Source organism: Schistocerca americana, chromosome 7 (assembly GCF_021461395.2).
Source record: "Schistocerca americana isolate TAMUIC-IGC-003095 chromosome 7, iqSchAmer2.1, whole genome shotgun sequence".
In the NCBI taxonomy this organism is placed as follows: Eukaryota; Metazoa; Arthropoda; class Insecta; order Orthoptera; family Acrididae; genus Schistocerca; species Schistocerca americana.
In genome coordinates this window covers 313,825,602-313,849,765 of record NC_060125.1, presented here as the reverse complement: position 1 = coordinate 313,849,765, position 24,164 = coordinate 313,825,602, and the positions used below count along the sequence as shown (strand labels likewise).

Here is a 24,164-nt window from a genome sequence, read left to right as displayed (position 1 = left end):
CATTTACACAATTACCAGTTTCAGTGTAGAGGAAATGGATCCCTTGAAAAAATTTCTAGCTGAGTGCCTGAGACGGATTATTATCAGCTTGTTCACCTCGTGCTTTGATTATGCTGATATAAGGCAAGATAACACACGCTGTACCGTTTGATGGAGTCACATTACATGCCTCGTAAGCTGATAAGACTGTGATCGCTCCTTATAAAAGCCACTGACAGACAGGGAGAAAGTGTCTCCTACCAACATGATGTCTCCCGGCCACACGCTGTCTCTGCTGGTGATCCTGGGCGTCGGGGCCCTGGCTCTTCCACAGAGCAGCTCCCGGGCTCTCAACCAGCTACCCGCGGACTTTATCTTCGGAGCAGGCACAGCATCTTACCAGGTGGAAGGCGCCTGGAACGAAGACGGTAAGGACTGTAGCAGTGTGTAATCCCCACACTGTTGTTGGAGAGGGACAGAACATCACACCCGCAATGTAAGACACTGTACGTCACTTTTTGAAATTGCTGACCTCTAATTTAGTTCTGGAATAGGTTAGAAGGCACATTTTTCTCCCAAAATTACACTTCGAAATAAAAATCTTTCTTTTGGTATTTGGAAGGCGTACAAGAGTGTCAAAACTCCCAAGCAAGGAAAAAGTGAGATTATGGTTTAACATCCCGCTGTGCGTATTTGGAAGGCGTACAAGAGTGTCAAAACTCCCAAGCAAGGAAAAAGTGAGATTATGGTTTAACATCCCGCTGTGCGAGCGCCTCGCTCTGTCTGTCACGAATTTCTTCCGCCGGCCGGATTGAAGCCAATCTCAGGCCGAGGCTGCCGCAGGCCCATCCTCGTTTTAGGGTATTAAAGACGTTCGGAAAGCTTCAAAGTAGATTTCCTCGAAAATTTTTGAGAATAGCATCGAACTGCCTTGTGTTATTGATATTTGAGTTCGGAACTTCACGTAAGATTAATATAAAAATTATAAAAATCCGATTGCTAAATGGCTCCTTCTAGGAGGTCATTACATACGGATCACAAGTTCTAATTGGGAATGGATGGTGAAGGAAACCTACCATTCCGAATCTGCCTTTAAAGATTCCGGCAAAAGTCATGGAAAACCTATCTATGTGAACGGACAGGGATTTGAATCACTACCCTCCCAAATGAGAGGCCGGAGTGTCATCCACAGCGCTACATCTTCAGGTCGAAACGTTCCAATATTAATTCTTACCTACATATTATCGAGGACAGTATTATAGCAAAAGAAGGAAACTGGTGAACATGAGATGGTAGATAAGGTAATGCGAGAAGAAATTGACAGAGAACTGCAAGACCTAAGTGGAAACAAGGTCCGTGGTGTAGACAGCATTCCCTCAGAAGTACTGAAATCCTTGTGAAAGCATGCCATGACGAAACTATTCCAGCTGCTGTGCAATATTTATGAGACTGGCGAAATATCTTCAGACTTCAATAAAGTGTAACAATTCGTATTGCAAGGAAAGCAGGTACTGACAGTTGTGAATTGTAAAACCACAGTTGTAGTAGTGTATATTTGGCGTGTGTTTGTGTGATTGCCTAATGCTGTGACATATCAAAATGGCTCTGAGCACTATGGGACTTAACTTCTGAGGTCATCAGTCCCCTAGAACTTAGAACTACTTAAACGTAACTAACATAAGGACATCACACACATCCACGCCCGAGGCAGGATTCGAACCTGCGACCGTAGCGGTCACGCGGTTCCAGTCTGTAGCGCCTAGAACCGCTCGGCCACTGCGGCCGGCCTGTGAAATATCATGCATTTAAATAAACAGCTCTGCCATTGATAACCTACACCTAGAGGAATACATTAGTCGTCATGTTGTTCTACTCTAGCGTAATTAGGCCTATAATGTTGAACAGATATCCTACTAGAATGAGCGCAGAGAGATACGTCAAATTAATTTTCAAACAACAGAAAAATGAAAATGTATAAAATCAGTACAGAAAGTTAAACTCTACTCTTACTCTAGCTTTGGGGCTAGGATGGCCTTTTTTTAGACAGACACACTAGGTTGGCTGATTCTGAGTAGCCCCGAGAAAGAAAAAAGGTCAACTCTGACTGGCACTGACAGTAAAGAGCTCATGGAGCAAGCAAATGGAAGTCAACACGCTTGCTGTGTTTGTTTCCCTATCTGCCTAGCCGTGGTGCGCATATCACCGATTACAGTGCTGGGAGACTGTAGCGTCGATCTGCTCGATGCCGTTGGTCACGGTGCAGAAAACGTACTTTACATACCTATAAATTTTGTGTACACAGCGGACGTAATATGCCGTCCGAAAACTCCTGATGATGAAATTACTTCGGTACGACATAGAACACGACTCGAGATTTCAGTTTGCTCATCAGCCAGAACAGAAAGTCAGCTCAAGTATTCGTTGGTAAAGAGGCACTTCAGTATGCCTGAGACACTATAGAAAAGCAAAGAATCGTCACTCTGATTACAGACATATGCGTTAAGCCTTTCCTAGTAGCGAAATCGACACTTTGCAGCTTCTGACAGTGAAGCTCTTCACTGACGTTCTTGCCAACGAAGTCTCTAGGTCACTCCCCATGCTTTGTATCCTCTATCGACATCCGCAGGAGAGTCCCTTTACAAGCCATATGCTGGTTTCCAGCAAGGCTCGATATGTCTACGTGTGCACTTCCTGCAACGAATCCCTATGCACTAGGGCCATTGATATTTTTCAAGATATCGGGAATCTGACATATTGAAATTTCAAAGAGGTATCGTTATCGGTCATCGATATATCGGAGGAAGTATCGATTTATCGACGAAAATACACGTCGACGTACCGCTCGTATCTGCTAACGCCAGCGATCTAGCAACTCTAACACTAGCTAGAATTGCGTGGTGAAGTTAAACGTTCCAGTTTCTGTTGGTAGCGCCGAGCGCCGATTAAGTCAGCATATCCCTTCACACGTTTCCGCCCGCCGCAAAAAAACGATATTGTCATTTAGATTATGGTTAACTTTTTCAGCAAGTGTTATGTAGAATGCCGATGTGAAGAAATAGCACACTAGTCGCGTTAAAAATTGCTTTCTAACGCAACTGGTGTGCTATTTCTCCACAGCGGAAACCTTGTTAAACTATTCACACCGCCATCTCCCCAGTTCAATGGGAATTCTTCTTTCTGGCACCTACACTTGTTTCACACAGTCAAAGAAAACGACTGGACATGTTGGAAACTCAAAAAGTAGTAAGTTTCGTTCACTTTATGTTCTACCATAATTTCAAAAGAACAGTTTCATTGTATTTACCGAAAATTGAGACTAAACTATAGTGTAAAATATAAATATCGGCACTTGATATTGCCATTTAGATATCGATACATCGATGAAAATGTATCGCTGTTATATACCGATATCTCTTGGGAAAGGTACCGACATATCGACCTACCGATATTTTATCAACTGCCCTACCATGCATGTTACAAACGCAGTGCCTCCCACTACATGAGTCACGTAGCCAATAGCCAGCAGTTCATCCTCTGTATAGGACACTGTTCTGGAACATTGTAAAATTCTAAGGACTCCGAAAATTACTAGCGCTTCTCTACTTTTTGGTGGAAAACGTGGATTGCTGTCCCCCGTGAGAAGATTTGAGAAGAGTCAACTCGCAATCTCCGTTCGTGACTTTTGTCCTAAATGGATGTCTCCTCCTCTTGTAAGAAACTATCGCTCTCCAGCTCTGGCTAGCAGCACCTCTTGTTGCCACCGATTTTTTTAGTGGCGGGAGTGTGTCTCGTATCCGATCACCGGCCTCGCTACGTGGAGGCTGCTATCAGGGTTGTAACGCCGCCATCTCCACTCTTACCTTTTTAGCGTAGTAAAAAATAGACCTCTCATTTCAACACGACACGACATCTTTTCTAACCTGCGAATCGTCACTTTCACAGGAAAGTATAATGTCCACCTCTCCCTACTGTCAGCATTCAGCTCAAATTAATTCCCAGGCATGCAACACTACAGAAAATATCAGTACATGGTGGTGTCCAGTATCAGCCAAAGAAATGATCAGTTACCCAGTCACTCATCATAAAACATGATCTCATATCGAATAGAATATGAGAACGAACTGGTATAATATTACATGTATGGAGGCGATAAACTGCCACCATACACAATATTGCGGCACGATCAGTTTAGTAATTCGTGGCTGCAAAGCACTGACACGAATTATTTACAGAAGACTGGAAAACTAGCAAAGCCAACATTTGGAAATATTAGACTGGTTTAGGAGATATATAGGTAAATGTGAGGCAGCACAGACCCTACGACTTGTCTTAGAAGACAGGTGGAAGAAAGGCAATACTACGTTTATAACATTGGTAGAATTAGAGAAAGGTTTTGACAATGTAGACTGGAATACACTCAGTTGGCAGGTGGCAGCACTAGCAGATGAGGGGGTTGGGTTGTTTGGGGAAGGAGACCAGACAGCGAGGTCATCGGTCTCAACGGGTTACTGAAGGATGGGGAAGGAAGTCGGCCGTGCCCTTTCAGAGGAACCATCCCGGCATTTGCCTGGAGTGATTTAGGGAAATCACGGAAAACCTAATACTTATAATTGATTAATCATCAGAAGACGTATCACAATCACAGTTAGGGCATAGGTAGGTTAATAAGGCTTGATTCTGTCTACATCAGGAATGGGCCCAGTTCTTACATTCTTGACACTGAACCCATTTTAGCCCAGAACGTGAATTAGAGTAACTCTCACAGCACACTAGACAATAATACTCTAAACTGTATTTTTCGCTCTCAGACCTTTCACTACTCGTTTGTAAAACGAGTTGAGAAGAGTCAACTCGCAATCTCCGTTCGTGACTTTTGTACTAAAAGGATGTCTCCTCCTCTTGTAAGAAACTATCGCTCTCCAGCTCTGGCTAGCAGCACCTCTTGTTGCCACCGATTTTTTTAGTGGCGGGAGTGCGTCTCGTATCCGATCACCGGCCTCGCTACGGGGAGGCTGCTATCAGGGTTGTAACGCCGCCACCTCCACTCTTACCTTTTTAGCGTAGTAAAAATAGACCTCTCATTTCAACACGACACGACATCTTTTCTAACCTGCGAATCGTCACTTTCACAGGAAAGTATAATGTCCACCTCTCCCTACTGTCAGCATTTCCCTTTGCCTTTTAATTTTCTATTTCCTTGTGTTGTTTTACCATTCTCTTTTCCCTTATTTTTTCCATTTTTTCATTGTTGTTGTTCACATTCCTTTTCTTGCTTTGCTCTTTTGGAATATCGGTTAAAATAGCGGGTTTCCTAAGACGTCTGTTGTTTGTTCCAATCCTTGGCAGTGTCTTCGGAAAAGGACGTACTGCTACTGGAGAGAAAGGGAATTGATCTCCGAGTTGTTCTTCCATGATACCAGAAGATGCAGGCAGATTAACATCCGCTGATGGCCTGGCACATCAAAGATTTATCTTGCATCTGTACTAATGTTTACAATGTCAGACGTATTAGCGTCTTGCTAGTAACAGTCTCTGATACTGCTTCCGACCTATTGGTGATGATGTTATGTGAAATTCCTAAAGCCACATCTGTCGCGTTTACTAAAGATAAATGGCGATCTGTAACATACAGTGGATCATAGTCGTTTTTTGTAAAATCCTTGGGATCACAAGGCCAAATGCCAGATTTCCGAAAGCGCTCATTACGTTTATGAGAGTCAATGCACGAGGTAGCGCGTATCTAACAATTTCTGGGATCTCATATATCGACGTTGCCTTGCCACGATTATCTTGTAGCCAATTATCCTGAGCTTTTGCACAATAGCTTTTGAAAGGTGCATTTACTCCAACATCCAATGGCTGTCGGCGGTGTGAACAATGAGGCGGCAATGACAGCATTACAATTGAGTTAGATTTCGCTTTTTCCACCACTCTGACATCAGTATGAGTTTGGTGATTGTCGAGCAACAACAAAATCGGATCGGCAGGTGATGATTTAGTATGTTTGATAAAATGATGATATATTTCACGAACTCCGTAGCTGTCATCCATCCTGAAGTGTTTCCTCCGCCGACAGATTCCGGTGGTGCGCCTTTTATAAACAAATCTCTGTAAATAAGCGTTGGTGAAAATAAACATGGGAGGAACTGCATGACCTAATGCATTTATTGCCAGTTCCACTGTAACCAATGTATCTCGTTCGGGAGATACTATTATAATGTTTACTCCTCAACAAGAAGAAATTAATGTTTTCAAGCTGGTAATATTAAACTCATTGTTACTGAACCAGTGTGTGTAGTTTCTCTGTTCTCGTTTTGAACGAAATTTTCTCCATTTGACTGTTAATTGTTCATTTATTTTATGTAGTCACGATTTCGGCTTTATAGCCTTTCTCAAGTGCATGTTGAAATATTAAACAAAGTCTAACTTGTCAGTGACATTCCATCGTAAAAAAAAACAACACAGATTGGTCATACATATTTTAACATTTCAGCGTGCTTTCGAGGACGGCTATAAAGCCAAAATAGTCATTATGCAAAATAATTGAACAATTAACAGTCAAATGGCGAAAATTTCTTTCAACAAATTGTATATAACTGTGGGCCCCCATAAAAGAAAGATCTTATTGGAGGGATATGTGGTTCATATCTCCATCTGGCAACCTTGATATACTTTATCCAGGATTTTCTTATATCATCATGTCGGGATGGTTCACGCAACAAGCATATATCCCATCACTACCCGAGTACTCGGCCAACTGGGTCCACTGCGTTTCCAGTGACGTTAACTACGAAATCAGCAATGGTGACATCACTGCAACGTGGCAGTTTTCTTTCGCAGGTATTAACGGCTGCGGAGATATTTACTTGTGACCATACTGGCCACGTTTGGGCACCGTGACGTTGTAGAATAATTATTTATCTGTAGTTTCCTCTACTCGTCACATATATTTGTTTTTATGTTTAATTTAACATACTGCAACGCGTTTAGAGCATGTTTTGCTCGACTCCAGGTGTTTATACATACAGAGAAATTGTTAGTTAAAAGTAAAAGTCTTAAACTAAATCAACACAGGACTTTTTCATTGTTTGCTGCTGGTTTGACTGTTGGGGTATTCGGAAGGAAGGAGGGGCAGTGATTGACTAGAAATTATTCTTCCGAAATCCACCACAATTCCTCAACAACCATACCAGCAGCGAACAATGAACAAAAAGTTCTTTGTTAATTTAGTTTTTTTAGACTTTCATTTATAATTAACAACTTTCTGTTTGTGTAAACGCCTGAAGAGGAGTAGAACATACTCGAAATCCGTTGCAATATTTTCAATTAAACATAAAAATAAATAAAAGTGAAGGGTATCGGAAAATACAAATAATAATTACGAAGATGATATTCGTGAGAAACCAACTGTAAACGATAACTCTGTTATTTAGTGTATAACCTGCATTCACTTAGAGCTGCTTCGACGAGTAGCAGCTGGCACACTCCCTTACCTATTGTTGCGTCTGGATGGATATTCCAGATGTAAACAACTGCAACTGGTTGCACAAGTTCTAGACTTCAGGCATCGTAATAGCGCTTCGTTATTACTGAAGTAGAATGAAAAGAACTTTTGTTTATCTGGGTGTTACGATATCTAAATCCTGAGTTATCGTTTTTTAGATAATTATTTGAAAACAGTTAGACGCTGCTATTCGATGAGAAGGTAGTTGATAGCTATAATTTTATATAAAAACAACTTTTGGACAACTAATCGCGATTTTGTGGTTTTCACAGACAAAAAAAATGTATGTATGTTAGCATTTATGAAAATAATCGTGATCTTTGGAGAATGATAAAAGTGGATTACAGTACGAGGGCTCGCAGAAAAGGAATGCCTCCAAATTTTTTATGTGAAAACATAGCTTATTAAATGAAACAAACATTGTTAACATTCCATATCATGGCGACATACTTGCAGCCCTGCTAAAGCCGCGCTAGAGTAATTGGAGTCCTGGCGTGCAACGTGGTTGAATATAGCATACCTATGTCGGCGCGTGAAAACTTGCGTGCTATAATTGAGCTTTTAATTCGAAGAGGTCGTCCACACATGGAGCATCCTCTCCTTCAGTATGACAGTGTCAGACCACACACGAACATCTATAACAATCTTACGGCTTGGTTTCACTGTCATCAATCATTCTCCATACTGTCGCGGGAGCGGTACCACCTACCACGCAATGGGGCCGGGTTCAATTCCCGGCAGGCGACTGAGTGTTGTGTGCCCTTCATCATAATTTTCGTCATCATTGACACGCAAGTCACCGACGTGGCGTCAACTAAAAGGACTTGCAATACGAAGGCCCAACCCCGAAGGGGATATCCCGGCCAATAAATACCATACGATCAGTTTATTTCAATACTTAAAGAGCACGTTCGAGGACTTCCTTTGATAGTGATGGACCGGTGCAAGCAGAGGTGAGGTTGTGGCTCTGCCAACAATGTCAAACAATCTACTCTCACGGTATCAATAGACGGGTCTCTCGTTGGGAGAAATGTGTTCGTCGCCAGGGCATCCATGTTGAGAAATAAATGTAAGACATGAAGAGTAAAGATGTAGACTCTTAATAACGGTTTTTTTAAGAAGCTTTAAGAGTTTTCAAACAAAAAATTCAGATACATTACTTTTCAGCACGCTCTCGTATATATGGCTTTCATCTACCGACCATAACTGTGTGGTTCAGTTAAGTAGTAATCGTCCAAAAGATCGCGTAATTTATATTCCAATATCGTCATTTCGCCCGATAACGGCGTGAATCTGAGCTGCCAGCGAGATAACCACTGCTATGACAACGGTCTACGTACAGAAAAATTTCCAAGTCGCTTGTAAGGAGTTATTATAAAATACAAACTAACCGATCTATTGGCCGATTCAGAGGCCCAAAATAAGGAATGTTAAAAAGTGTTCTCATTATACACCAAAAATACATCCAAACAAAGACGGAAGTTCGGTTTTGCCGGGAAAGTTAAACAACAAAACAGTTACTCTAGTGCTTCTTGATAAGCGGCGTTGGAGATCCCGTAACCTCAATCGATGGCCGAAGACGTGAAGAGTTCCTGGGTCGACGTCTCGGGGCATGCTGACAGAGGATGTCGCCGCGGCTGCTATTACGGCATCGGAATGAACATGTGACTGACGAAAAGCATAAGCTCTCGGCTCCTGGCCTAGATGGCTCACTGGGTGTGAACGACTTCCGAGTTTTTTTTCCTTTATTATAATTTCATACCTCTGCCCCATGTGGGCAGAGATGGGCTGGCAGCGGCACAGTGTGCCGCTGTTCAGCCGAGAGAGTGTACACGGAAGAATGTTAAAAACAGTTAATAAGGGGATAAAAGATGATTTTATCACGTGATAAGGGGAAACAATTGGGGTTAGAATGCACAGAAAAGTTTAATGAGGGACATTTACATTAAGTCCACATATTTATAAAATCACACTCGACGAAGACGTAGTAAAGAAACACTGGCGGCACAGAGAACACGATAATAAACGGTGTCCACAGCAGTAAAAGCCACTCAGGGCGGCGACACGTAAAACACACTGCACTTGAATAACACGTACGGCGAGCACTAAAAAAGACTGAGAGTAAACTGGATTTAAACTGGAAATACCTGCGATTGGAGCGCTTAGCAGAGAGGAGGGGGGTCGATGGTGGAGGTGGGGCGCAGGAAAGGGCGGAAGGGTAAGGGGGAGAGCTAGTAGCATACCAAGGGACATGTGAAGGGGAGCATGGGGAAGGGAGCAATCCAAGAAAGAGCTTAAGTACTGGGAAAGGAGAAGCGAGGAAGAGAGGGGGGGAGGGGGGGGAGGGGCAGACGTAGGAGGGCGGAAACAGCAAAGGGGGAGGGAGAGGAGAGGAAGCCCTCAGGAGGAGGGAAGGAAGATTAGGGACAGAGTTGGAAGGAAGGATAAATATCGGGGTGAAGCTAATCAACCGTGGTGGGGGCCTTCCAAGCCTGAGAGTGGGGCTTTATAGGACGCCCGCTCCAGGATACATCGCAGAATATTTACCATCACGTGTTGTGCGGAAGGAAATAGGTCCGTGTACACCGCGACCTCTTCTGGCGCAGACGAGGCCACCTGGTGGGCACCGATCGGTCTGCGTGTACAGGAAGAAAGGTAAAGCTGATCCCTACTCCGTCCGGGACCCCCCTTACAAATCTTGTCAGTGGGTGGCCGACGTTGCAGGCGCTCGGGCAAGCTGTACAGTATTAACGACGTTTGCACGTTATTCAAAGGTTATAATGCATTAAAAAACTTGTGTCCAAGATTGATGTGAGAGCGCATGTTGGAAGTTTAGACATGGATCCAGAGTAGAGTGTAGAAGGGTAGGTAAAGACGAAAGCCCTTGTGCAAGCAAATAGAAAGAAAGTTGCTGTTATGTCTCGTGGAAGATGTATCTAATTGGACGAATCTCTCGGTCTGATAGTGAAAATCGCTTGAAGTTGGAAGGGGGAGGTTAATAGAGTGTAATTGTACAGTGTGTTAACTGTAAGCTAGCAGGCTGACAAAAGGTGGGGGGAGGGGGGCCTTGCGGGGAGCGGAGGAAGTAATTCTAGCTCCCATATAGACCGCAATGGGGTGAGAGCCTGCCCCTAACTCTACAGGCACTTTAACCAATGCTTCACGATTTCTGAAAACCGCAGAGGTTAAGATCAGTTAGATAGGTTCATAATACAAACTGAAATCATCTTATGTATTGAAAGACAGCTTGCGTTAAACGCCAATAAATTAAAATTGTGCACTTTACAAAACAAATAGAGGTAGTATCCTACGACTACAATATCAATGAGTCAAAATTAGAATGAGTCAACTCATACAAATACCTTGGTGCAACAAGTTGTACAGAAATGAAATGGAACTATCACATAGTCTTAGCAATAGATAAACCACTTCATTGGTAGAAACCAGGGAAATGTAATCAATCTACAAAGGAGCCTGTATACAAGTGACAATAGCTTTCTTCGACCCAAAGGGTAGTGGCACAAAGATACTGAAAGAACCGAGCTGGCAGACACTTGAAGATAGACATAAATAGCCTTGAGAAAACCTACTTAGAAAGTTTGTAGCTCCAAATTTAAGTGATGCATACAGGAATATATTATAGGTGCCTGCGTGTAGCTCCCAATGAGATAGCGAAGACAACGCTAGACGTTTTGGCAACCGTTCTTCCCGCGGTCCTACCGTGAATTAAACGGAAGAAAGGCCTAGTAACTAGTACAATGGGACATACCCTCTGCCATGCACTTCACGGGGGTTTGCAAAGAACAGCCGTAGACGTAGATATACACTCCTGGAAATTGAAATAAGAACACCGTGAATTCATTGTCCCAGGAAGGGGAAACTTTATTGACACATTCCTGGGGTCAGATACATCACATGATCACACTGACAGAACCACAGGCACATAGACACAGGCAACAGAGCATGCACAATGTCGGCACTAGTACAGTGTATATCCACCTTTCGCAGCAATGCAGGCTGCTATTCTCCCATGGAGACGATCGTAGAGATGCTGGATGTAGTCCTGTGGAACGGCTTGCCATGCCATTTCCACCTGGCGCCTCAGTTGGACCAGCGTTCGTGCTGGACGTGCAGACCGCGTGAGACGACGCTTCATCCAGTCCCAAACATGCTCAATGGGGGACAGATCCGGAGATCTTGCTGGCCAGGGTAGTTGGCTTACACCTTCTAGAGCACGTTGGGTGGCACGGGATACATGCGGACGTGCATTGTCCTGTTGGAACAGCAAGTTCCCTTGCCGGTCTAGGAATGGTAGAACGATGGGTTCGATGACGGTTTGGATGTACCGTGCACTATTCAGTGTCCCCTCGACGATCACCAGTGGTGTACGGCCAGTGTAGGAGATCGCTCCCCACACCATGATGCCGGGTGTTGGCCCTGTATGCCTCGGTCGTATGCAGTCCTGATTGTGGCGCTGACCTGCACGGCGCCAAACACGCATACGACCATCATTGGCACCAAGGCAGAAGCGACTCTCATCGCTGAAGACGACACGTCTCCATTCGTCCCTCCATTCACGCCTGTCGCGACATCACTGGAGGCAGGCTGCAGGATGTTGGGGCGTGAGCGGAAGACGGCCTAACGGTGTGCGGGACCGTAGCCCAGCTTCATGGAGACGGTTGCGAATGGTCCTCGCCGATACCCCAGGAGCAACAGTGTCCCTAATTTGCTGGGAAGTGGCGGTGCGGTCCCCTACGGCACTGCGTAGGATCCTACGGTCTTGGCGTGCATCCGTGCGTCGCTGCGGTCCGGTCCCAGGTCGACGGGCACGTGCACCTTCCGCCGACCACTGGCGACAACATCGATGTACTGTGGAGACCTCACGCCCCACGTGTTGAGCAATTCGGCGGTACGTCCACCCGGCCTCCCGCATGCCCACTATACGCCCTCGCTCAAAGTCCGTCAACTGCACATACGGTTCACGTCCACGCTGTCGCGGCATGCTACCAGTGTTAAAGACTGCGATGGAGCTCCGTATGCCACGGCAAACTGGCTGACACTGACGGAGGCGGTGCACAAATGCTGCGCAGCTAGCGCCATTCGACGGCCAACACCGCGGTTCCTGGTGTGTCCGCTGTGCCGTGCGTGTGATCATTGCTTGTACAGCCCTCTTGCAGTGCCCGGAGCAAGTATGGTGGGTCTGACACACCGGTGTCAATGTGTTCTTTTTTCCATTTCCAGGAGTGTAGATAGATAACTGTCGTAACTGTAACAATTGCGTACATTTTGTTACGATCAGACAAAACTACAATCGTCCAGCCATAACTGAGGGTTCTTATATGAACTAATCTATATGCAAAATTAGTTTACTTTATTACATGAATGAATAAAAGATTTACTTAACTTGATACAATCCCTTGCTAGGTAACTTACAACTGTCATTGACTATTGAAGCGCTCTTGAAGTACAACGTTCGACGTTTGCAAAAATACAAGTCCATCCGAGACTTGACTGACACTGCTCCTATTCTATGATGTTGACTGCTTCAGCTGAGGTCACAAACTGGGGCAGACCGCTTCCGTACTCGGCTGTTTACTGACCTACGTGCGAGGGCGCTGCTGTGCCGTGAGAGAGGGTGTGTCTTCTTCAGCCTCTCCCAGTCGTCGTTGCGGATTGCAGTGAGACATCGTTAATGTCTGTTGTATCAGTATACATTGCTGACGTTGGTGTGGCTCTGCAATCGCTGGACAATACCACACATTTCTCACAAGGAAAGGAAACATTATGAAACAGAGCGAAGTACACTTCACACAACAATGGCACCTCACACAGTGCTGTCTCACAGGTAGCATTGTGTGCAGCTAAAAACAACTGGCAACCGATCGAAGCCTTTAGGCTTCTTCCATCTGCACCTACATCTACATGGATGCTCTGCAAATCACATTTAAGCGTCTGGCAGAGGGTTCATCGAGCCACCTTCACAATTCTCTATTATTCCAATCTCGTATAGCACGCGGAAAGAACGAACACCTATATTTTTCCGTGCGAGCTCTGATTTCCCTTATTTTATCATGATGATCGTTTCTCCTTATGTAGGTCGGTGTCAAAAAAATATTTTCGCATTCGTGGGAGAAACTTGGTGATTGAGAAGATTTCTCCGCAGCGAAAAACGCCTTCGTTTTAATGATGTTCATCCCAAATCCCGTATCATTTCAGTGACACTCACTCCCCTATTTCGCGATAATCGAAACGTGCTGCCTTGCTTTCAACTTTTTCGATGTACTCCGTCAATCCTATCTTGTAAGGATCCCACACCGTGCAGCAGTATTCTAAAATAGGGCGGACAAACGTAGTGTAGGCGGTCTCCTTAGTAGATCTGTTACATTTCCTAAGTGTCCTGCCAATAAAACACAGTCTTTGGTTAGCCTTCCCCACAACATTTTCTATGTGTTCCTGCCAATTTAAGTTGTTCGTAATTGTAATTCATAGGTACTTAGTTCAATTTACGGCCTTTAGATTTGACTGATTTATCGTGTAAACGAAATTTAACGGATTCCTTTTAGCACTCACGTGGATGATCTCACACTTTTCTTTATTTATAGTCAACTGCCAATTTTCGCACAATACAGATATCTTTTGTAAATCGTTTTGCAACATGTTTTGATCTTCTGATGACTTTATTAGTCGATAAAAGACAGCGTCAGCTGCAAACAACCTAAGACGGCTGCTCAGATCGCCTCCGAATCGTTTATATAGATAGGAAAAAGGGCCTATAACACAACCTTGGGGAACGCAAAAAATCACTTCTGTCTTTCGCAAAGTCTTCCCATCAATTACTACGAACTGTGATTTCTCTGACAGGAAATCACGAATCCAGTCACATGACTGAGACTATATACCATAAGCACGCAATTTCACTACAAGCCGCTTTTGAGATACAGTGCCAAAAGCCTTCCCCAAATCCAGAAATACGGAATCAGTTTGAATCCTTTGTCAATAGCACTCAACACTTCATGCAAGTAATGAGTTATTTGTGTTTCACAAGAACGATGTTTTCTAAATCCGCGTTGATAGTGTTTCAATAGACCGTTTTCTTCGAGGTAATTCATAATGGTCCGCAGCTCGTCGTCGTGCGGTAGCGTTCTCGATTCCCGGCGGGGTCAGGGATTTTCTCTGCCTCGTGATGACTGGGTGTTGTGTGATGTCCTTAGGTTAGTTAGGTTTAAGTAGTTCTAAGTTCTAGGGGACTGATGACCTCAGAAGTTAAGTCCCATAGTGCTCAGAGCCATTTGAACCAATTCATAATGTTCGAACACAATATACGTTCCAATATCCTGCTTCATATCGACGTTAATGATATGAGCCTGTAATTTACTGGATTACTCCTACTACCTTTCATGAACATTGGTTTGACCTGTGCAACTTTCCAATCTTTTGGTATGGACCTTCCGTAGAGCGAACGGTTCCACATGATTGTTAAGTACGGAGCTATTGCACCAGCATGCTCTGAAAGGACCCTACTTGGTATACAGTCTGGACCAGAAGACTAGCTTTTATTAAGTGATTTACGTTGCTTTACTACTCTGAGGATATCTACTTCTACGTTACTCATGTTGGCAGCTGTTCTTGATTCGAATCCTGGAATATTTACTTCGTCTTCTTTTGGGAAAGTATTTCGGAAGGCTATGTTTAGTAACTCTGCTTTAGCGGAACTGTCTTCAATACTATCTCCATTGCTATCGCGGAGAGGAGGCATTGATTGTGTCTTGTCGATAACATACTTCACATACGACCAGAATCTCTTTGGATTTTCTGCCAGGTCTCGAGACACAGTTTCGTTGTGGAAACTGTTACAAGCATCTCGCTTTGAAGTCCGCGCTAAATTTCGAGCTTCTGTAAAAGATGGCCACTCCTGGGGATTTTGAGTCTGTTTAAATTTGGCATGTTTTTTTTCATTATTTCTGCAACAGTGTTCTGACCCGTTTTGTGTACTAAGCAGGATCAACTCCGTCGTTTGTTAAATTATTTGGTACAAATCCCTCAATTGCTACCGATACTATTTCTTTGAATTCATGCCACATCTGGTCCACATATATATTAATTTGGAAGGAGTGGAGATTGTCTCTCAGGAAGACGTCAAGTGAATATTTATCTGCTTTTTGGAATACGTATATTTTTCGTTTATTTTTGGAGGACTTGGGGGTTACAATATTCAATCTCGATACGACAACATTGTGTTCACTAATCCCTGTATCCCTTTTGATGCTCGTTATCAACTCAGGATTATTTATTGCTAAGACGTCAAATGTGCTTTCACAACCGTTTAACATTCGCATGGGCTCATGAACTAACTGCTCGAAATAATTTTCAAAGAATGCTTTTAGCTCAATTGCGGATGATGTTTTATGCGCACATCCGGAATTAAAGATGTATTTTCACCAACATATCGAGAATAAATTAAAGTCACCACCAACTACACTCCTGGAAATGGAAAAAAGAACACATTGACACCGGTGTGTCAGACCCACCATACTTGCTCCGGACACTGCGAGAGGGCTGTACAAGCAATGATCACACGCACGGCACAGGGGACACACCAGGAACCGCGGTGTTGGCCGTCGAATGGCGCTAGCTGCGCAGCATTTGTGCACCGCCGCCGTCAGTGTCAGCCAGTTTGCCGTGGCATACGGAGCTCCATCGCAGTCTTTAACACTGGTAGCATGCCGCGACAGCGTGGACGTGAACCTTGTGTGCAGTTGACGGACTTTGAGCGAGGGCGTATAGTGGGCATGCGGGAGGCCGGGTGGACGTACCGCCGAATTGCTCAACACGTGGGGCGTGAGGTCTCCACAGTACATCGATGTTGTCGCCAGTGGTCGGCGGAAGGTGCACGTGCCCGTCGACCTGGGACCGGACCGCAGCGACGCACGGATGCACGCCAAGACCGTAGGATCCTACGCAGTGCCGTAGGGGACCGCACCGCCACTTCCCATCAAATTAGGGACACTGTTGCTCCTGGGGTATCGGCGAGGACCATTCGCAACCGTCTCCATGGAGCTGGGCTATGGTCCCGCACACCGTTAGGCCGTCTTCCGCTCACGCCCCAACATCGTGCAGCCCGCCTCCAGTGGTGTCGCGACAGGCGTGAATGGGGGGACGAATGGAGACGTGTCGTCTTCAGCGATGAGAGTCGCTTCTGCCTTGGTGCCAATGATGGTCGTATGCGTGTTTGGCGCCGTGCAGTTGAGCGCCACAATCAGGACTGCATACGACCGAGGCACACATGATGTGGGGAGCGATCTCCTACACTGGCCGTACACCACTGGTGATCGTCGAGGGGACACTGAATAGTGCACGGTACATCCAAACCGTCATCGAACCCATCGTTCTACTATTCCTAGACCGGCAAGGGAACTTGCTGCTCCAACAGGACAATGCACGTCCGCATGTATCCCGTGCCACCCAACGTGCTCTAGAAGGTGTAAGTCAACTACCCTGGCCAACAAGATCTCCGGATCTGTCCCCCATTGAGCATGTTTGGGACTGTATGAAGCGTCGTCTCACGCGGTCTGCACGTCCAGCACGAACGCTGGTCCAACTGAGGCGCCAGGTGGAAATGGCATGGCAAGCCGTTCCACAGGACTACATCCAGCATCTCTACGATCGTCTCCATGGGAGAATAGCAGCCTGCATTGCTGCGAAAGGTGGATATACACTGTACTAGTGCCGACATTGTGCATGCTCTGTTGCCTGTGTCTATGTGCCTGTGGTTCTGTCAGTGTGATCATGTGATGTATCTGACCCCAGGAATGTGTCAACAAAGTTTCCCCTTCCTGGGACAATGAATTCACGGTGTTCTTATTTCAATTTCGAGGAGTGTATAATTGTGTGAGTCTGGCACTTGTTTGAAAACGTACTCAAGTTTTCTTTGAACCTTTCAGCATTTGCATCATCTGAATTGGGAAGTCGGTAAAGGATCCAATTATTATTTTATTTCGATTGTCATCAATCTCCTCTGTCGACACTAACTCACCGGAACCATCTACTTTTCGCGACAAGATAAACTACTTGTAACAGCAACAAACACGCCACCACGCGTGGTGCCCAGAGAGCATCCCAGAGTGCCCCAGAGAGCTACAACACTAAGAAGAATCGCTTCTCGGCTTTAGCAAGATCAATGTGTAGCCTTTATTAATTATATGTAAATAAGATTAATGATGTATAAATGAAACAGGTTTTTTAAGAAAAAGATATTCTTTATTACATACTATTATATACAGTCATGTCGCCAATAATTTTACATTTCATATCTACACCTCTACCACGAATAAAAATACAAATATTATCATCATGTAACAGCTTACAAGATTTCCTAGTTTTAACACACAATGGTTTATCAATAAAAAAATTTGTAGACGTTTCTCCAACACCACGAACTTGAGACATAGTGATCATGAATGTCCGATAACCGAGAACATCACGAGGAGGTACTTGCTCCAAAGATGTAGCAGTAGACCTAGTTGTAGCATCAATGCGAATTATTGCAACAGTTAACCAACACTGACCAATAGGATTATCAGTAACAGAAAAAGTGAAATCAAAACGACCTCCAAGAAAGACAGTCTGTCCCTTTAGTATATCAACTAAAACGGACGAACTGACATTCATGTTATATTCAGTTCCGACATTTAAGATGGATTTATAAATCGTTGTCCTACAACGGAAAACCCCGCACCCACCGACTGAGAGAGCATGGTGCCCAGAGAGCATCCCAGAGTGCCCCAGAGAGCTACAACACTAAGAAGAATCGCTTCTCGGCTTTAGCAAGATCAATGTGTAGCCTTTATTAATTATATGTAAATAAAGTTAATGATGTATAAATGAAAGAGGTTTTCGGCGCAAGTCGAGGAATCTGTGGTCTACATGGGCACAGAACCGTCTGAGTCTCTTTCGGAACATCGTTAGGTTCTTCGCAAAAATTCCAGCTGAGCTTATCTCCGGCTTTAGTCAGCTTTGAGTGTCTATAAAGATTTGAGCATCAGTGCTTTCTATTAGCGCTTGGACCACTGGTACTTTCCCAACACAGCTACGACAATTTACAACTGTTATACCGATGGTTCCAGTATCTACGATCTTCCTCTGTTCGGCCTGCAGCCTTTGTGACTGAAACCCTTTTTGTGTTTTCCCGAGACCCTGTAACCTAATAAACCGCCAAGTCCACGTCACACAGCCCCTGTTATCCGTGTAGCCGCCTCCTGCGTGTAGTGGACTCCTGATCTATTCAGCGGAACCCGAAACCCAATCGCCCTATGGCGCAAGTCGAGGAATCTGCGGCCTACGTGGTCGCAGAACCGTCTGAGTCTCTGATTCAGACCCTCCACTCGGTTCTGTACCAGAGGTCCGCAATCGGTCCTGTCAACTATGCTGCAAATGATCAGCTCTGCTTTCATCTCGCAAGCAGACTGGCAGCCTTTACCATATCTGCTAGCCACTCGAAACAGGAGGGTATCTCTTCTGATCCAAAGTGACACACATCATTGGTACCGAATTGAGCCACCACCTGCAGTTGGTTGCACGTTGTGCTCTTCATGGCATCCAGAAGGATGGAGTGCACGTTAGCTTGCTTTCCCATTCTTGGCAGCCTTGTCCCTAAGGGGCCCCATAACGTGCCTAACGTTGGAGCTTCAAACTATCAATAATTCCACCCTCTATGATTGCCAGAATCTTTCAGGCTGAGACGTATCCTCTGAAACAGGACAGGCGCCGGCATCTGGCTCAGCAACAGTGTCAGCCACAGACAGCACCTGGAACTTGTTTGTCAGACAAACTGGGGAGGCCTCATGTGTGGCCGCCTGGGAAGTCTTTCGCCGCCTGCTTCGCCCCGGGGCGACCTTCCACTCGACCACAGGTGAGGGGTCAGCTTCAGTGCGAGCAGTATCTGGGTTGACCACCGGTGAGGACCGATCAGAGGTCTCGGATGTGCTGGACGTCCGCTGGATCCCCATGGCCGGCCCACAACAGTAGTGTCCATCCACTGCAGCCTCAAGCTGTGAAACCGAAGCCATCACAGCCTGGAGCTGAGAGCGAAGTGTCACCAACTCTGCTCGCATCCACACACATAACAATCAGAGTCCCTATCCATACAAAAGACCGTGGAAAACTAAACGACCCAGATAATCGGACTATCGGCACCAAAAACGCAAGAGCTGTGCCTAATAAATTAGTTTAATACTCAGAGGTTCAAAAACCTAACTACCGAAGCACTTAGGTGAAATTACGTATTTTGCCCCTGCTTAGGAACTTGTAATAAGTCACAAAATCTGTTTACTTTCCGACGCAAACGAAAACGCGAGAACTGTGGCTATTAGATATTAAATTAACACGAGAAACTCAAGAAACTGAACTATTAAGCACACAGATGATATAAAATTCGCTCCTGGTTACGAGCTCGTAAAAGTCACAAAAACAGTTATTTCCCTGTTGCTGCGTGTGTCTCGGCCGGCTGTTGCTGCCTGACTCGGGACGTAGAAGCTAATCGGCCAGCGTAGAGTTAACATACTGTAACGTGTTGTATGCGTGACGGCGGGTACCAGAGACGGACTGTATGGGAGAAAGTATGAAATAGCGTTATTAACGACGTTGTGGTATTTGATGTTGTTGAGTAAAGAAAAGAGTTTAATGTGTGACAAGTGATCTTTTATTTTCCACATCACTGAACCTAATAGAGTAATGAACTTTTTAACTGCCAATCATGATTCAGTTTTGAGAATTGTATTTCCATTATTTTTATTAGTACTAGTTCATTCTAGTGACACCAGATCTTCCCAATGGAGAAGCGATCTGTGGAAGAACGGAAATCGACAAATAGAATTTTTTTTCGCAGGGAAAGGTGAGAACATCTACGACTACTGGTTGCACAACAATCCTAACCTGACAGTTGACGGCAGCAATGGCGACGTGGCGTGCGACTCCTACCACAAGTACGAGACAGACATCCAGCTCGCCAAAAATCTCAGTGTAAGTACTCACAGATAGCACAGTCTTCACTTTGCACTTATTTCGTAGGCTGCACGTCCCTCCCGCATTACACAAGCATCTATCGCATCATTCAAAACTGTAGGAAGAGCAAAAAAGTGATCAAAAGAAAATTATTGCAGATAGCGTGTAGGTTTTCAGAGTAATGGACAATGATAACAAGTAAAATAAATAAGTAAATAAAATTAGAAAAAGTCTGTTGTCAGAAAAGAACTTTTTCAGCGGTGGTCACACTTCATTTGTGTGAGTAGTATGTGTAGCGCCGTACTCTGGACACAGTATGCATTTAGATTTCCGTAATGTGAAAAGCTTGTTCCATATTTCTAAATTATGTTGAAGTACTTGCCAACATTATGCCCTGTCTATAGCACTAACAAGTGTTATGTAGCGAAAAGAAACAGGTACCGGTGTGCTTGAGTTTAAGAAGGTTTAACCTGTCTGCCATAGCCAAAGCAAATTATTGCCGTACATGTGTACACATTGCCGTACACTTGTTCTGGTGCTCTGGGATCAGAATTTATGTTAGCATCTGAATAACATAAATATTTTGATACGAAGAAGAAACATAGTTTTCTGTGTAAAGCCATTAAGTCCTGAAAAACCTACACTGATGGAAAAACAATCACAACACCAAGAAGGAGTTGTGCGACATACACGGAAGATGGTAGGAGTGTTTTTACATCTGATAGATGACGTCTATTCACTAGTCGCAAAGAGTGGTGCTAGTAGCGCCTCTATGAGACTGCAAATCAGGTTTGCTTCAAATACGCGCTGTTCCGGCCATGAGTGTTCATTACCTTCGAAAATGGATATGGTGATTTGCTGTTAGGCAGGGATGTTTTTAAGACGACGAAGACGCCATTATTAACAGCTCACAGAGTTTGAACGAGGTCGTGTAATAGTGCTACGAGAAGCTGGATGTTCCTTCTACGATTCTGCACAAAGACTTGGCAAGAATGTAGCCACTGTACATTATTGCTGGCAGCGGTGGTCGCGGGAAGGTACGGTTGCAAGGCGGCCAGCATCCGTACGGCCTCGTGGCATTACTGAGAGGGAAGACCGTTGTGTTCGGCGTACAGCTGTGAAGCATTATACTGCTTTTGCAGCAGCAATTCGAGCAGCAGTTGGAGCCACAGTGACATAACAAACCGTTACATGTCGGTTACTTCAAGGACAGCTCTAAACTAGACACCCTGAAGAGCGCGCTCCACTGACCGCAAACCACAGCCGTTTGTGACTTCAATGGTGTCAAGCGAGAGCTCAATAGAGAGCAGAATGGAGGTCTGCTGTGTTTTCTGATGAAAGCTGGTTCTGCTCGGCGCCAGTGATGGCCGTGTCTTGGTTACAGGGAGGCCAGTTGAAGGCCTGCAAACTTCCTGCATGCTTGACACGCTGGACCTACACCTGGAGCTATGGTCCGCGGTGCGATTTCGTATGACAGCAGGACTCATGGTTATCCCACGCACCCTGACTGCAAATTTGTACATCAGTCTGACGATTCGATCTGTGGTGCTGCCATTTATGATTAGCGTTCCAGGGGGTTTTTTCCAACAGGATAAAGCTAGCCCCTATACCGCTGTTGTAACCCAACATGCTCTACGGAGTGTGGACATGGTGCATTTGCCTGCTCGATCACAATATCTGTCTCCAGTCAAGCACTGAAACTCCAGTGGCATCTACAAACAGCATTAACCGTCCCTTTACTGGCCGACCAAGTGCAACAGGCATCGAACTCCATCCCACAAACTGACATCTGGCACCTGCATGACACAATACATGCACGTTTGCATGCTTGCCATCAACGTTCTGGTGGCACCAATGGTACCAACATTTCGCATCTGCAATGGGTTTTCCTGCGCTTACATTAACCTGTGAACTTGCAATGGTTTATTCTTTATTTTTTTATTAGCTTTCAGGATGTCCCCAGTCAGTCATCCCGTTAATGGAAAGTCAGTGATGTCCGTACGTAAGCAAGTACAACGTAACACCCCTGGCCTCGAGCGGAGAAAACCTCTGACCCACCCAGAAATCGAATCTGTGCCCCTTCACATAGCAATCCGCTGCGCTGAGCGCATAGCTACCAATAAGGACAACTTGCAATGATAATCACTTAAATAGCACTTAAACTTCACTAGGCAAATGTATTCCAGAAATTTCATTATTCTGTATTAATTATTTATTGAAGTTGGGATCTTTTTTCTTCAGTAGTTTGACCACAGCAAGTTGCGGTAAAAGATTTTTTAATGTTGCTATAAGACGAATGAATTTAAAAATAAGGACAAGTTTGGCACTTTCTGATACAGAATGTGTTCGAAGTAAAGTACAGGGTATGGGACTGCGATAAAAATATTGCTGTTTGTAGAAAACAAAAACAGATACTCGTTCAATGGAATCCTTGCTATATAATGGCAGCTCACGTAAGCGTACTAAGAAAGTAATGTTAGCGACACGACTAAATTCTTCGGTGATACAAGTAATCTGATGATATCCGTCAGTAAGAGGTTTCCATACGCAAAGCAAAAGATTTCCATTCTCACTAAGAGCTTCATTCTCACTTTTATACTGTAAAAAAAGTCTGAAACGTAATGAGAACAGCGGAACTGCAGTTGCTAGTGAGCAGTGAACGAGCCGTGGAGCGTCATACATTTGGTTTGCAGCTACGGGCATAGAACACATTTCCTCAAGCGTTAATTTACGGTCTGAAATCAAATCGTAACCGAAGTAGAAGCCAAGTAGTCGTAAGTCAAGTCGAGAATCCAGGATCAAGTCTCCTAACTTGCCCGCCCAGCTAGCCGCGCGGTCTGACGTTGCTTCCCAAGCGGGAAGGTGTGCCGGTCCCCGGCGCGAATCCACCTGGTGCATTAGTGTCGAGGTCCGGCGTGCCGGCCTGCCTGTGGATGGTTTTTAAGGCGGTTTTCCATCTGCCTCGGCGAATGCGGGCTGGTTCACCGTATTCCGCCTCAATTATACTATGTCGGCGATTACTGCGCAAACACTGCCTCCACGTATGCATGCATTCGTCTGGTATGAGACGTGAGACGTTCCCGGGGTGGGGGTTCCACTGGGGGCCGAACCGCACAGTAACCCTGGGTTCGGTGCGGAGCGGCAGTGGGCTGAGTGGGCTGCTGTAGCCTGTTGTGCGGTTGTGAACCACTGAGGGCTACGGTGGGGACGAAGTATCTCCGTCGTTTCTAGGTCCCCGGTTTAAAACCCAAGCTTCCTAACTTAAACAAAGAAGAACCTAGTCGAATATCGGCATTTGAACGTCGCTTACTGGAGACTTCGTACAGAAACATATGGAGTATAGATGAGACTTACAGACAGCACCTGCTACCATCCCTGCAATGCTGAGGCTTAAAATTTCGGATGGAATAAAGTCGAGTTTCTGCAACTAGAACTGAATCTAACTGTTAAAGCTTTTACATTTTTTGCTGAAATCAAGCATTTACTTTTAACATTTAGGTGACTTGTTGATGTAGTCTAACTCATATATTACTCTAAGTAACATAATAATGCAAAATTCCCGGTCGCTGCCGTTTTTACAACCGGCCAGGGGAAATTGTAACAAAGAAGAGTCTAAAACATTGTATTTACAATTATTTCTCCGTATGCTGCTTATAAATACTAGAATTACGTTTTATTCTGA

General features: G+C 44.8%; 1 protein-coding gene across 1 annotated transcript in view; it reads left to right on the top strand.

Moving 5' to 3' along the window:
- Positions 1-244: 244 nt before the first annotated feature.
- The window catches only part of LOC124622905 (myrosinase 1-like), an 88,077-nt gene continuing 64,157 nt past the window's right edge, over positions 245-24,164 (top strand). The window contains exons 1-2 of the mRNA XM_047148695.1: positions 245-407; positions 20,367-20,500. Of these exons, the coding sequence (XP_047004651.1) occupies positions 245-407; positions 20,367-20,500 (297 nt within the window). The remainder of the gene's footprint in view (positions 408-20,366; positions 20,501-24,164) is intronic.